Here is a 15,966-nt window from a genome sequence, read left to right on the forward strand (position 1 = left end):
TCCCACTCTCACTCCCCCTCTTTTCCTCCCTCTCAGCCTCTCTCTTTCTCTCTCTCTCTCTCTCCATATCTGCGCTGAGCACTCACTCTCCTTCTTCTTCAAGTCCTGCTCTCTGTAATCAACCCAGTGCTAATGGCTTATTCTTTCTGCTCCAGCACCCACATTTCACTTGTTTATTTTCCCACACTCGTAAATCTGGGGACGCGTCACAAGCGCGGCGATATTAGAGCAATAATCTCAGGTAATTATCAGATGCCCTCACTCACTTTCTCTCTCTCTCTCTCTCTCTCTCTCGCGCTTTACGCAGAGACACCCATACAGAAGTTTCTTCACCATTCCTGGGAAGCGTGCAGGCAGTTTGTGAGAACACGAATACTTCAATTTTTTTTTTTTCTCATTTAGAAAAAGGGTTTCTCTTTAACAAACGAGACCTGAATATGTGTATCATAGGCACTGTTTACACCTGGCATTAACATGCGTCTTGGGTGATCTGATCACAAGTGGACAGCTCTAAGTACAGTTGTGAATGCACCCAAGACGCATTAAGGACGCAGTGAGATCCAATCGCTCAGACCACATTCAGAGGTGGCCACATGCTTTTAGTAGTGTGTACGCGAATGTGTCCTGGGCCACATTGAAGGGCCGCTTACTCAACTGATATCATCTGTATAAGCCGAAGTAAAGTGCAAAACAGCAAGAAGAAGCCACAATAACAGGCAATATGGATTCTTGTGGATGGAGTACACACAAAATACGTTGTCTGATGTCTTCCAGCTGCCCTGCCTCAACTCTCTGTGATTTACGGAGTCCTGATGGACAGATAGCTTTACTTTTTGCTAAAGTAACTGCTAGGTCCTATTAACGCTCACTGACTCACAAAACAGCACAGGACCTTTGGACCGATGAGAGGAGGAGGTTTAAAATTATAAAGCTTTAAATCTAATAGGACCGCTAGCTGCATGGCTAACTAGCTTACGGCATCAAATTTACAGTTAGCCGCAGTTATTTTAGTAACAAGTAAAGCTATCTGTCCATCAGGAAACTCCTTAAATCACAGAGTCGAGGTAGAGCAGCCAGAGGACACCAGAAGGAAAACTAGACTTCTCCATAAAATATGATACAGTTTCACCAAAATCAGTGAATAAAGTTATAGAGTTGTGTTTTTGTACAGTAATGAGGTGAGGCCTGGCCCCAGAAACACTTCACTCCGGTGGCATTTGTCTTATTTGTGTCTGATAAAACAGTAAATGAATCAAATTCAGGTTAGAAACTACAACGCATTTGGTCTTTGCAAACAGTAATGATGTATGTGTTTATTTGCATATAGAGGGGGGAAGTGAGATCCGATGACAAGTGGTCACTCAAGACACATGTGGAGACCAAGCCCCCAGGAAGTGATAACATATGGAAAAGTCTAGATGAGCCGCACCATTAAATCAGATCTCATATATACAGAGTATACTTAAGTACAGAGAAATAAGCTACTGGATATCAGGCTTTGGCTATACAGATAATTGCTGTCAGTAGGATCAATTCATTGTTGGTTTTGGTCTTTTCATGGAGATTGTTGACATATATTTTATACTTTAAAGAGTTTCAAGCTAAATTGAGGGATTCTTGAAGTTTCGACTGTCACTTACCCACTCCTGCTGTATGAGGCTAACTGCCTTGCTGGCCCGGAACAGGTTTCGACATGCCAGGATCACATGGGCACCATGAAGAGCAAAAGACTTGGCTGTCTCAAAGCCTGAGACATGATCAGGGAGACAGAGAGACAGACAGACAAAGACACGAAGAGAAAAAAAAGAATGAAAGCAAGCAGTGCTTCAAAGATTCGTTTTTTTCTGAAGATAACTTTGATTCTCAGGGGTTGAATCTAATGGAGTGGTGATGGTGGGGGTTGGGAGTGCAAGTTAAAATCACTATCAATTTTCCATATAATTTCTTTCATTGAGTAACCCAGTGGTCTAGTAGAGGGAGTTAATCATTTCTCTCTGAAGTGATGAAACTGATTGAATTATTGTGGTTCAAGACTTCTTCCTCTCTTCTTTAGATAAAGTTTTGGATCTGACCGCTGGCTCTCAAGAAGGTATCGCTGCTCATACTGGGTTAGAGGAAGGGAGGTTGGTTGTTAATTATGTTGGTAATTCTATAGTGATGGCAGTAATTATGAAAACATAGCTCATAACAGAGGGAGTCAAATGAACAATCGAACAGACATGACATTCAAACTGAACCTTGGTGTGATATTTCAGCATATCAAAGGGCCTCTGATAAGGACGTTTCTCCCATGAAACGAGGGTCACAGATACACACAGAATTTATCAGTCCAAGACTACTTCATGGTTCCATCCAAATCATGTAGTCACGATAAAACTGACAAAAACTGAAGATAGAGGGAGAGAAGTTCATTTCTAAATTACAAGTCTAAATGGGCCATTTCAACTCATAGGTTCAATTAATTTATGAGATTAACTTTTTATTTCCTTGGACATTTACTATCCTTCAGTGTGTCTTGGAAAAGTTCAACAGCACAAAGCAGTGTCACATTTTTCAGTCCCCTTCTACAGTAAATACAAACCACAGTCAGATACACACACATATACTATATAGTGTGAGTGTCCTGATCGACAAACTGACGGGCACAATAACTGATTGTGGCAAAGAGGGTCTGAGAGGCAGAGCAGCAGGCAGAGTGTGTCAGAGGGTAGATTAATATGAACTGTAATTAGATTATATGTCTTAATCTGATTTGCATTAAGAGCAAAACTGGGAGGCCTAATTGTGAGGAGAGTGTTAAGGACTAATATCTATTAAAACTCAAAATTGGAGTCAGATTGGAAGCCCTCTCTGACAAGTGAAGCATGGAATTAAATTATATGACACCTTATTAGGTGTAATGGAGGGGACTGTGGCTGTGAGTGGAGATCATTTCACTCACAGGAAATGGAAATGAAAATAAAAACAACGTGACAGAAAAAACGAACAGTGTGTTTCTGGGAGTAAATATGCGCTTTTAATTTGCAGGTGGAGCAGCAGGCTTTAGGAAACAAATGTCATAAAAAACTTCTCAGTGTCATACAAAATGTCTGCATTTTCACAATAATTTAATCCCACTATTAATAGTACAAATACTAGGAGTAAACCTCTGAATTGCTAAGGATGTGTCTTGTATTAAGGTTATAGCATACTCAAAATTTGTATAACAGAAATAATCTAAACATAAATTTGTAAATATAAAAAAAGGATTCCAAACATGCCATCATTTAAAAAAAGTTTTTTTTCAGCCTTTATAAATTGGACAAGAGTACTGGCTGCTAGTAAACAACAACACCTCACACTCACTTGTTGTGTGTACAAACCATGAAAGTGAAATTAATCGACACCGGTGTTTTCCATAATGGAGAACAAATTAGAATATGGCAGCAACAACAGCAGCAGCACCGATGCCATGTATTTCCAATGACAAATAACAAGGGCTTGACATTAATTGTGAAATAACGAGAGTGCCGTTGCTGTAACAGAGACTCCCCACCCTCTCACCCATGTTGCCGGTAGAGGGGGCCGCACTGAAATTAGTTCCTGGTCAGGTGTACAACAAAGAGAGCCTGTTTCAGCATTGTACGCTGATGGTGGAACATGACATGAGGTCAGACAGGGGTTTCTTTTGCTCTGTTGGATCGACAGACGCCATAAGCTGTTTTACAACACACACAAGGCCTATTATGCAGTTATGCTGGGCTGTAAGGATCTTTCAGGTTCTTTAGTCTAATCAGACAACAACATGGTAAAAACATAGACACGTATGTTAAGAAGAGTCTGTGCATGGTCAGAACATTTTGAAAAAGCTGGGAGATGAAGATAACATAATTCAGCCCAGTTAAAGCAGATGATTGTGAGCTTGTTCAATCTGAACATAACAACAACAACATAATAACAACATAACAAAAATACAGTAAATGGCTCAGCTATTGTTGAAAATTTGTTTTACTGTAATGTATAAAATGCATAAAAAATTGTGTAAAATGTCCATTAAGCAGTGAATGCTCTTCATGGTACATTACAATCCTGGTCCTACTGATATCCCCCAATAATGAGTGTGATTTAGTGATTTCACGCTTTGTTTGTCCTCCCTGGCCCGCCGCCCCTCTCTGGATCTCCCTTGTACACAGGTGTATTGGCTCAATGTAATGAGATCATTACCAGCCTCGTCAGTAAACGTGTTTATTTGGCAAACGGAGCTGCCTGCTCCTTCTCGCTCTTGATCTGCATCCAAAGAGGCATTTAACTAAAATAAGCTCCGTAGTACAATTGGGCAAACAGAAGTCAATTCAGATCATTACAAGACCTGTGGGTAAACATGTCGAGTTCCCACAATCCCCTTTCGACAAGAGCTGAATTTGAGCTCAAAAGAAACACAAGAGCAACACAGATCATGAACAGCCTACATATCACTCCACCCCAATGAATTATATGGCATTTTTAACTGTAATGCACAACATAAAAATATGTTGTGTGCTATATTTCTGAAGCAATGAATAAATATGATAAATATGTAACTGGTAATTACACCATTTATGTCTGTGTATCTCTGACTGGTTTCATTTGGTGCAGCAAGCCTGATTTATGCATCAAACTTAGTTAATTTGGTGTTTATAAATTTGTAGATTTATTGAGGGCGATGCAGATCACAAGAAAAGGCCTCAATCGGCAGCTACTCTCCATTGCAACACGTTTCAAGCTTGGCGCTCTGCCTCATGAGGTCAATGCTGACGTGTCTCTAGAAATGTAAATAAAAAGCAGGAAGTGACGTCAATTTGTCATAACATAAAATTGTAAACACAAAAGAATAATGCGATGCTTACACTATTGATGAAGGATATTGAGCACGTGATCCTCTAAAATAATGACATCAAGACTTTTTCGTGCCACTGAGTGACTGTATTTGAGCATATATTTAGCATAATAAATGCATCTGATGGCTCCTCGCCTTTTTTTTGTATTATCACTATTTCCTGTTACTAACCCCACATTTTATAGATGCAAATTTTACAGTTGTGCCACTCTACACATGTCAGTGATGAAAATGATCAAAATGATGATGAAGTGTCCGAAACATCTATTTACAGCTTACTAGAGTAAACTATTGAGTGTCTTCTGTATAGAAAGCAGTGAATGAGTGATCACAGTCGGACACAGCCTAACTCCTGAGTCTCTCAGTGATGAGTGCACCTGTTCCTGCCGCTGCTGTGTATTTCTTGTCCCGAGAAGTGGGGAACGGCACAACTCCCCCCACTCTTTCTGACTTTTAAGATCCCCTCTAATTCCCCTCCATTAGTCCACGAGGAGGGAGATGTCACCCCAAAAGTGGGATGTATGGTTAGTAATTACAGCCCAAGGTTGAGCTGTTCCAGGCGAGAGCACTGGAGTGGTTCTATTACCCCTCCCTGTCCCCTTCTGCCTCTCTCCTACCCCCCACCCCACCCCACTGTTGTCTGACCATTGATGCAGCCCTATCTAGTAACCACCCACCCCCCTTCTCTTCCTCTGACCCTCTGTGTCAACCTCCAACTCCCTACACAATCTCTCATCATAGCCTCACGTCGCACTGGTCACCCCTGCTCCTCCTGCAGCCAGCCTTACCTGACTACCTCACACGCACACACACAGAGGCCAGTAAACTTGATAAACACACACCAAATCACACACATGACATGCACAAAGATAAACACAGACATCAGATGCCTGCTGATGCACACATATCTCCTGAGCATTGGGGCTATTTTCATCACTGTCATGAGAAATCCCCCCCATCATGTAACTTTCATCCCATCATCATCCGTAGACTGTAAACTCGGTCTATAAACTACTTGACTACACACAATAACCAAGTACCAATTCATTTTATTTTACCTACAGCCTGTAAGCACATATATGTATTCCATCCTGTCTCTCTAACCACTTCAGTTCTATTATATTAGAGCTGTAATCATTATTGAACCCTTCTGGCCTCCAGCATAATACTCTTTGCATGTTACACCATGCCTTGGGTCTGCATAGCAAATTTCATCCAAGGTTAATAAAGTTAAATAATTTGACTAACTAACCGTAACTGGTTCTCATTACGTAGCCAATAAACACATTCATCAGAGAGGACATGAAATGCCCGTTGAAAAAAATATATAAAACTCTCCTTCGATTTCCTCAGTGGCTCAGTTCACAAGCTGACACAGAGGAGACAGAGCAGGACACAGGCCGGCCGCTCCCCCAGCGGACACACACACACACACAAAATACTATCAGACTTCTGAATATAAACACAGATGCAGTCTGGATGTCATCTAAACCACACGCAGCCACTCAGAGATGCTCTGAGACACACACACACTGAGACACAGGCACCGCATGCCACCCTCACCAGGAACATCTTTTTATCCATCTAATTCCTCCTACTATGAATAATGCATTTCCCTCCTTACCGAGGCTCGGGTTTAACGCATCGCTGCGCGGGTCTTTAAGGGGGTCCTTATTCATAAACAGCAGTGCAGTAAATACCAGAGCTTTGCAGCCAATTTAATGGCAGTTATGCTTAACAAATCTGCCTCAATCTAATGATCAGCCACAAAGCTAGGCTATGGGTTTAATCTGCACACAGAGGCTCCCCCAGCTCTGCGACTCACTGAATATGCTTAGGGATCTCTCCATCCAGAGAGAGAAGAGCACCGGCCTGACACTTAATCCTCCCAACACAACACTGGGATCAACACAAACATAGAACAATGTTAGTCTTTCATGAATAAAAATAACATTCAAAGTCCTAAAACACTGCAGAGACGATGCATAGACATACTGTAACATTATAAAGCGCTCCATTCCAAATCCTTGCTATTCCCTGTCTGGACCGCCTGAGTCTTTTCTGATTCTAATTCCAGCATTGACCCTGCACCTAAACAGCAATACCATGTGGAATGTAGTGCATGCATTTAGATTGAGTAGAGCTTTGCAACTGCAGGCATTGCTCTGTAACAAGCCACTGTACAGAAGGGCCAGAAAAGTTAAGCTAAAATTCAAAACAAAAAGAATAAACACTGCAAATGTAGAATAATATAAGTTGTGAGAACATAAAAACTTTTAAAAGTTTGCTATTCAGTTGTTGCTGATCAATATTTCTGTGTTTGTCTAGAAATAGAAACACAATTATTAAACATTATTAAAACAAACATCAGTTTTCTGTCATACATCAGACATACTGTACTGTGATTAAAATAGCACATGGAGGATAGGTGTGCCTACCTGAATGTTTTATTTGAGTGAAACAGAGGGTCAATATGTTATTTCTGACCGCAACATACGTTATGCTGACAACATGGCACCTGCTGTAAAAGCCTGGGAGAGTGACGCTGCTCCCCAGGTAGGGCGACACATATATGCAGTTACACATGGGTCCCAAAAGAGATGTCACAGGGCAAAGATGACTGCTAGGAGAGCACAATGCAAATATAGTCTTGCCTCAACAGAAAAGAATATTTTAGGAAAAGGCTTACGCATTAAAGATTAGTGTGGAAAAATAAACAAAGATTTTAGATTTTTATTTATTTATTTATTTAACCCATCATTTAACCTGGTAAAACCCGTTGAGATCAGCAAACTCTTTTACAGGGGCGACCTGGCCAAGATAGCAGCATAAAAAAGGTTACAGACAACAACAAATACCACAGGACAACATATACAACATACATTAACGTGTCAAAATAAATTAAAATACCAACCAAATTAAAGTACCAACTGATTAATTTACCACTGTACTTATAACAGCTTTAAAGTCAGGTAAAGTTACCAATTCTCTTAAAGTCAGGTAGACTTTAAAAACAATGTTGTGCACTCATTTTATATTAAGAAAGAAAGTGTTTTTCCTCTGAACCTAGTGGGTGCCAGAGATATCATGACAATGGCCCTTTAAGGACAACTGTTCCATGCACCCCTGGCCAGTAAATAACCTGAGAGTTTGTTGATAGGAGGGGAATTAGAGCCAGAGCAGGAGTGTGTAATGGGGATGGATAGGAGGCTCAGGCCTGGGTCAAAGCCGCTTAGGAATCAATGCAGAGGTACAGGTGTACAACCACAGGTCTATAAGAGTAAGAAAACCTTTAAAGAGAAGGGGGAGAAAGGGAGAGAAGTAGAAATAGGGGGAAAACAAACTGCGATCATTCATTTCCATTATCACAATTAAAAACACCATTCAGGTTGCTACTGGTTTTTAATTTACAAAAGAAAGCAGAGAGAGGAAGACTAATGTTGTGAACCGAGCGCAGTGATCACATCGGCAAGACAAACCGCATTACTGTCTCGCCTCCCAGCACTTTTGCGATGGAGCATCGAGGCTGGTCACAAAACCAGACACTATGACATTTCTTGCATAAATAAACTCATATGTGTTTTTCATGTTCATGTGCATTAAGAACTAAATCAAAGAGCTGAAATGTAAATTGGCTAATTAAATAATATCCCACCATTAATTATAAAAATGTCACATTTCCTGTGAAGGAAATAAGCACTGAAGAAAATGGAAATAGCCTTGACACTTGGATTAAAACACTATTGATGTCATTAAAATGCTAAGTGGGTCCAACCAATTGGCATAACCACATTTCACTAGTGGAATGTCAAAGGAGCACACGAGTAGTAGCAATTACTATTAAAATACAGTTAATTACGTGTGCTGCATATTTAATATGTGGTAGTGTAAAACAAAGGTTATGTTAATATGGGTTTATTAAGCATTCACACACTATAAAAATGTATGTTGTAGCTATTTGATGCATTGTTTTGAGAAAAGCTGCTTTTTTTCAGATGAACAGATTTTCATTTACTAAATACATCGCAACAAATCTTAAATGTGGATAATCTTTTTCATTATATAGTTTTTTAACTGAGGAAAAAACAGGCTCACGTGAAGCAGTTAATGTTTTAAAACCTCAACAGCAACAACATCATGGACCTCCTGTGCCCTCTTGTGGTGAAAACTATTTGCAATTTTCTCTTTCTCACCACCTTTAAATCAAAAGGCCAAATGATATTGTTTTATTTCAGAATCCACAGTATTCCAGCAATCTTTCAGAGCTTCTCAGAGAATGTCTTGTGATGTTGACAGTGTGCTTTTGCCTTTTCCCTTCTCAAAAGATAGTGATGGAGTTCTAGTGACTGGCAGAGAAGCCATTTATTTTAAAATTAAAACAGGCATCGCGTGATAATAATAATAATAATAATAATAATAATAATAATAACTTTTATTTATATAGCAGCTTTAAAAACAGAGTTTATAAAGTGCATTGACAGACAAAGTAAAGCAAAAGCAAAATACCCAGAAGGCAATATAACAACAAATAGCCAAACAGTAAGGCCAAACAAAGTCAAGACAAAGTTAAGGTAAAATTAAAACAAGAAGACAAAAGACGCAGTGCATGTTTCGGGTCATTCTTCTGCTGTTGACAACATGCTACATTCTCTTTTACACAACTTCAAGCCAGAAGAAATGGCTGTAGTTATTCCAGAATTATAAATTCTATATATTTGTGTTTGTATACTGTACGTTATTATTAATAATATGTAACTATTTATAGTGCAACTATTTGAAATCATACACCATACAAGAATTTCTCAAGGACAATAACATTCTGATTTGTATTATTTCTATATGATGTAGCCTTGAAAATGTTTATAGATAAAGATAGATAGATGGAAGAACATCAAGGTCAGGGAGGCATTTAAGTTCACAAGCTTCTTTGTTCAGTGAAAGTCCCCAGGCTGCTGTAAATCTATGTACTACAGCTTTGCAGCATCTCGTAATACACACACAGTAATTACACTGCTGTGACTTTCCTTGGGACAAAGGATTTGAATATAAAGACAATTAATGATTTTATGTTTATTTGATTTCCCGCATGCTGTCATTATCTATCCCGAACAAAGCAGCAAGGCTGAACAAATGGCCACTACTTGTGCCAATTTAAACTAAAGGAAAGAGGAAATACATTTGTTTCCAGACCATTATATAGTGAGCCATGCATTTGCTGGGTACAAATGGACACCATTCATTACAGTTAACAATGACATCCAATTCAGCCCGGCTAATGAACTTCAATACAATCATGTTTGGTATTAAGGAGTGATTTGTTGAGTCTAAGTGTATCATTTTGGAGGCTAATGTTGATGAATGCCTGGTTGTGGAGAGATGGGGACTTGCAGGGAGCAGAGACGCTCTTGTCAAGTACCCTTCTACTACAGTGTAATACCACATCGCCACCTAGTGGCTTCATTATGGAAACACACTTTATTGCATACTGAGGATTTCTAGCATAGCTATAACAAAATATTATTAAATTGGTAAAACAGATTTGGATTTTATGAAACTCACCAATGCCACAGTTGCCTCCAGTAATGAGGACAACCTTGTCAGAGAGGTCACGACCCTGCAGGATCTCTAGTGCAGCAGTATTTCCATCATATCGTTTTGGCTTCACCACCACATCCTCTACTGTAAAAGCCTGCCGCGGGTCAAAATATGTGGTCCGCTTGTTAATGTGACTGAAAATGACAGAGGAAATAGGATGTTACAATAGAGACGTTATCTCAAATTTATACTGCATATCCTGTGAGACCATAATAAGCTCATTTGTTTTATCTGTTAAGCAAACAGAGGTTCAATCATCAATCTACTTACTCAACATAAATGATCTGTCCTTTTTCATCAGTTTCTTGCTCCCAACCATACGGTAAATCTGTGGGAAAAGACAGACATCATTTTTCTTTAATAGCCTGAATGCATAGGAACAAAATTAATACAGTTGACATAGGTGACAGCTGCATTAAAATAAAATAAAAATGATTTATGTAGCACATGTTTCACAAACAAAATTACTGAAAACAAGAAACAAGGCATTTAACAAGGCAACTGTCAAATCTGAGGGTTGTAAAGGTTGTAAAGGTGGTGTTATAACACCATTAGAGAGCATACAAGGCCATTTTAAGCATGCTCCCATATGTGAGTGACCCTCAAGCAGATAGAAATACAGATAAGACAAACCTCCAGCACAACGTTTTTTCTTTCCAGTTTTGGGGTGTTCCCACTGTGTCTTCATCTCATCATGGCTGTTGGTACACAAAGACAAAAGAAGATTGGAAAAATGAACCCAGCCTTGTTCTTTACATTACTACATGTATTAATTTATAGACTTGGGGCAGCACACATTGATCAGAATCCATGTGATGTTAATGTGCCTTGGTTGGTTGATGTTTTTACATATTACAATACCTAAGGACTACAAAAATGTTGCAATTCAGGCAAATACACATGGACACTGTGACACATACACATATTCATAAAAGAAAACAAATAGAGTGAGCACACAAAACATCCAATATTAGACATCACATAGAATATGTCTAACATATCAATGAAAGACATGGTGTATAGAGTGAGATGACATTAAGCAGATAACCATGTTGGCACTGTTGTTTCTCCAATGACCAAAGTTCACATTTTCTAGATAAAGAACCACAGGTTGTGTCTTCCTCATTTGTCACCACGAGCAGCCTAGTGAACTGTCACATCACTGCTGAGTGTTTTAGGATATTATATTTTCAGAGAGTAACTGTCATTAAGTTATACCTCTCATTTCACAACCTCTGAGCTTCAGTACTGCAGCTACTGCATACTACTGCAACAACAGTAGGACTCGCGATACCACGGTTACAGTCTTGTCAAGACATTTCATATTAAATATCTTTGTAGCACCAATTATGCCTTAACGTGAGCAATGCAGACTTTATAATTAACGCTACCTATTCAGATATCAGGGCTTATTCAAACGTATAGCTAGCACACTGTGTTAGCCACAGACAGATAATACCAATATGATCCTTTGGGTGTGAACGGGGCTGAAGCTAAACACCTAAATACAGACATATTGGTGTTGACAGTTAACGTTACTAGAGGGAATTCACTTACTTTGCATAGTAGACCCAACCATCTTTCGTAGATCTCTCTTCCCATCCGGGAGGTAACTCATCGTCACTATCTGTATCGTCCATACCTGCGTATTTTAGAGCTGCCATAACTCACGTTTTTCACGTAAACGATGGCGCTACAACACAAAACCAGTGAGAAATATCTGCTCTGAAGAATGAATCCAACAGTCAGAGAATTACCTACACAGCGTTACCCGGCACTTCCGCAACAACACGGTGACGACAGCCGAATTGCCTTTTGGGAATTTGAGGCTGAAAAAACGTGCGGCTGTTGCCCCAGCAAAGTCAGTGTCCTTTTTGAGTATTTAAACTTTCGTTATTATTTAAAAGATATATACATTTAAGTCTATCTTCATAGCATACCTATGCCTTATAGACTATTTTAATGTTACAGTACAGGACTGGACTAAAGTCAGTCTGAACTGGTCTGGCCCTAAATCCATCAGGACTCCCCACCACCAACTCAACACCCAGAAATAATGACCACCACTAGATCACCAAATAAAAGCCAATGAACAGGGCGCAGCAGCGTTCCCTTGTTCCTGCTACTTTGCCTGCCTGTTAACCTGTTTGGTTACCTGTGTCCTGCCTGTCTGCTGAGTCCATGTTTCCAGGTGATGGCTGCACAATTATTAGGGAACAAGGCACCTGTAAAAAAAATAAATAAATAAATACAAAACAATAAACAAAAGATATTTATTTTGAAATTGATAACAGAAATATACAAATAGCACACTGATGCCTCCAGCCGGCTACCATCCCTGGAAATTGACTAACAGTATAACTCTCACACACTTGACTGCCAATGAGTAGAGTAGAAAGAAGGGGAAGATGAGCCACTGGTCTATATCTTTTCTATGTACTTAAACTGTGACAACCTGTATTCAAACAATGTTTTCATGGAAGATATTTTGACATGTCACAGTAGGAAAAGCACAGGTGTAAATAACTAAATTAATGATGGCTGAATTCCATTTAGCTGATTTCTGAGTCCTGGTGTGCATGCTGGCTTACTACCACACTGTCATGGGACACATGGGACAAAGAAGCCATTATTAATGTTAATAGAAAACATGTGTGCTTTTCCTACTATGCGAAAAGGCCTTTTAAATCATTCTTTCATATGTTTATACAATGTTATATACATTTTTTGTATCTTTTATGTGTATGAGAAAATATTTTGTGTCTGTATGTCTTTGCAAAACGACCTTTCCTTAAATTACCCCTTGAGGGAAGAATAAAGTTTTTTGCATTGAATTGAACTGAATTTGCTTAATTACTATTAATCGGCCTGATAAACCACTGATGTTGTACCTGATATTAATAATACCTAACCAAAGAAATTGATAGCCATGTAGCTGACATATGGCATAAAAATCCGATGCCCTTTTGGAGTTTAGTGTGGTTGTAAAGCAGAAAGTTGCAGAAGTGAGGGCCACATAAGCAAATACAAAGAAGCTTTATCCATTCTCTGCGTTATAGCATGCTGCCCCCTCACAAATGATCAAGAGTGGCAGCATTGTTATGTACTCAGAGAGTAGCTGCTCTGCACACTGGGCTACTTTCTTGAGTTCCACTTGTGCCACTCCTGTTTGCTAGTGTAGGGATTCAACTACTGCTTTTAAGTTAGCAGTTTCTGTTATGACTGCAAAGTGGTCACTATTCTGGCTATTTCATGGCTTCCAAGGAAACTTGAAATATGAGACACATGCATGCTGTACTGTATGCTGACTTTGAAGAGTCTGCTGACACTTGTTCAACCAGGCAACTGGTTTAGTATAACTGACTGCAAAAATACTTACTTTCATTTTACTTATTGCAAACAGGCTGAGAATTCCTCCAGCTCCAGTGTGCCTTTCAGAGAATGGCGTATGAGCACCCCTTGGCTACTCCCTACCTCTCCAACAATGTGGAGCAGCGGTCAAGTTGCTGATGCACTAAAGCATGAGAATCTTCTGTTATCTAGATGACCTCATCATGATGGCATAGTCACAAGAATGTATGATGTTTCAGACAGCGCAAATGGTGCAGAGCTTAAGACGATGTGATTAACTGGAAAAACACTGGACCTGGATGTAGAACTGAACTCCCTCACACTTTAGGCTAGGTTTTTGGAGCTTAAGTAGACAACCATTGCAGTGGCAATCCGGGACACGCAGAAGGAAAGGCCAGCTGCTCATCCAGTCATTGACCATGAGTTGTGAGTGTCCTTAAGATGAGGTGCATACAGAGGTTGGTTTGTGTCTGGGCTTGGATTTACTATAAGCACTGATGCCTACATGGCTCTCAATTCAATTCCAAGACTCCAATGTCTTGATGTTTACAGACAGATATTGCAATCAAAAAGACATTGCCAACATCTGTCCAGACCAATCTGAACACCACTCAAATGGGCAGATGTGGACCTATTGTTACTGATATGATTCTCTTGGTGGTTCTCCACCCAAACAACGATCTACACATAGGGGTGGATGTGTGTGCACATGTGCCATCAGACAGGAGAAGGTGATATTCATTCTGGTACTTCCTAATAGCATGACAGTACACAGACCTGATCTGAAAGCATCAACCTGGCCCTTCCCTCAGTTTTGAGGAGCCTCTGCCACAGGTGAACAGTTCAAAACACAGTCCACCTGGGACAGCACCTCAAGGCTTGGATCCTCAATGGGACAGACTGGTGAGTCTGTTTGTATAGCTCTGTGGTTTGCACAGAGTAAATTCAATTTCTGTCCACCACGACTGCTTACAAAGAAAAAATGTCAGCAATCAGAAGTTGTGTGACCTGCTGAGCTACTCCATCAGTTCAGTGCTCTCCTGACAACTTTCTGTGAGACAGGGTCCTGTCACATTCAGCTGTTATGGTGTGTCCGACAGGGAGCTTTTTCACAGCACATGGAAGATGTTTTTTGACAAAATAATCTCGACTCATAGTCCACTTTCTAGCTTTTTCCTGAGCTTTCAGCTGTATCAAACAGCCTTCATCAACAGAGTTTACTCAGTTGAGATGTTTTTTGGTCAAAATACCATTTCCAAGGTCACAGATAAACTCTCACACTCAATGGGAGACGTTGTGTAATGCTAACAAAAAAGTTGCATATTATTTAAAGCAACCAGGTGTTTAATGTGTTCAAATTTTAAATACTAAGTAGCCTTCTGTACTTACGCAAGTACTGTACTTAAGTACAATTTGGAGGTACTTTGCTTGAGTATTACCATTTTATGTTACTTTATAATTCTACTCCACTACATTTCAGAGGGAAATATTTTACTTTTCACTCCAGTACATTTTTATCTGACAGCTATGGTTACTAGTTACTTTGCAGATTAATATTTTACATACAAAACATATCACGATCTTATAATATATGATGCATTGTTATATAGTGAATTACCCAATAGTCTAAAAGTAATCCAAATTAGCTTTACCTCCACCAACTATAACATTAGAATCAGTAATAATAATCAAATATTATACAATGTAACACCAACAGAGGTAATTCTGCTGCATAATCTTTACTTTTACTTTGATACTAAGTATAATTTGCTGTAATTTTACCCAAGTAAGATACTGAATGCGTCATTTTGTATTTTTAAATTGTGGTATTGCTGCTTTTACTTAAGTACAGGATGTGAATACGTTTTCCACCACTGGCCAATACACTGTAGATACCTACAGTATATGGCTTGGAATACGGACAGGATATGTATGTTTCAGTTTTTCATAAAGCCCAACGACAGAAACCTTCTATGAGAAGATACCTGTTATCGACTGTGGAACAGAATATAACCTAGGACTTATCTAAACATTCAAGATTCAGGGAACCTTAGGAGGAGTGTCTTTCCAAGTAACTAAAACTGATTCAACTTAAGTGTCACAATCGGTCCCTCTACCCAAGGTGTATAACGTATAAAGTAGATACAAGTTACACACTATATGAC

The 15,966-nt window shown here is 39.4% G+C and overlaps 1 protein-coding gene across 3 annotated transcripts in view; it reads right to left on the minus strand.

Moving 5' to 3' along the window:
• Window positions 1-12,258, minus strand: part of wwox (WW domain containing oxidoreductase) — a 128,586-nt gene extending 116,328 nt beyond the window's left edge. For 2 of the 3 annotated variants that reach the window (XM_044192920.1, XM_044192922.1), the window contains exons 1-5: window positions 12,008-12,257; window positions 11,084-11,148; window positions 10,721-10,778; window positions 10,415-10,584; window positions 1,641-1,747 (exon numbers count right to left, since the gene is read on the minus strand). In XM_044192920.1, coding sequence (XP_044048855.1) covers window positions 1,641-1,747; window positions 10,415-10,584; window positions 10,721-10,778; window positions 11,084-11,148; window positions 12,008-12,114 — 507 coding nt within the window. In that variant the 5' untranslated portion in view covers window positions 12,115-12,257. Of the gene's footprint in view, window positions 1-1,640; window positions 1,748-10,414; window positions 10,585-10,720; window positions 10,779-11,083; window positions 11,149-12,007 lie in introns of all 3 variants that reach the window. The other variant, XM_044192919.1, reaches the window with a different exon arrangement.
• Window positions 12,259-15,966: the final 3,708 nt, after the last annotated feature.

This window comes from Siniperca chuatsi, linkage group LG4, assembly GCF_020085105.1.
Source record: "Siniperca chuatsi isolate FFG_IHB_CAS linkage group LG4, ASM2008510v1, whole genome shotgun sequence".
Classification (NCBI taxonomy): Eukaryota; Metazoa; Chordata; class Actinopteri; order Centrarchiformes; family Sinipercidae; genus Siniperca; species Siniperca chuatsi.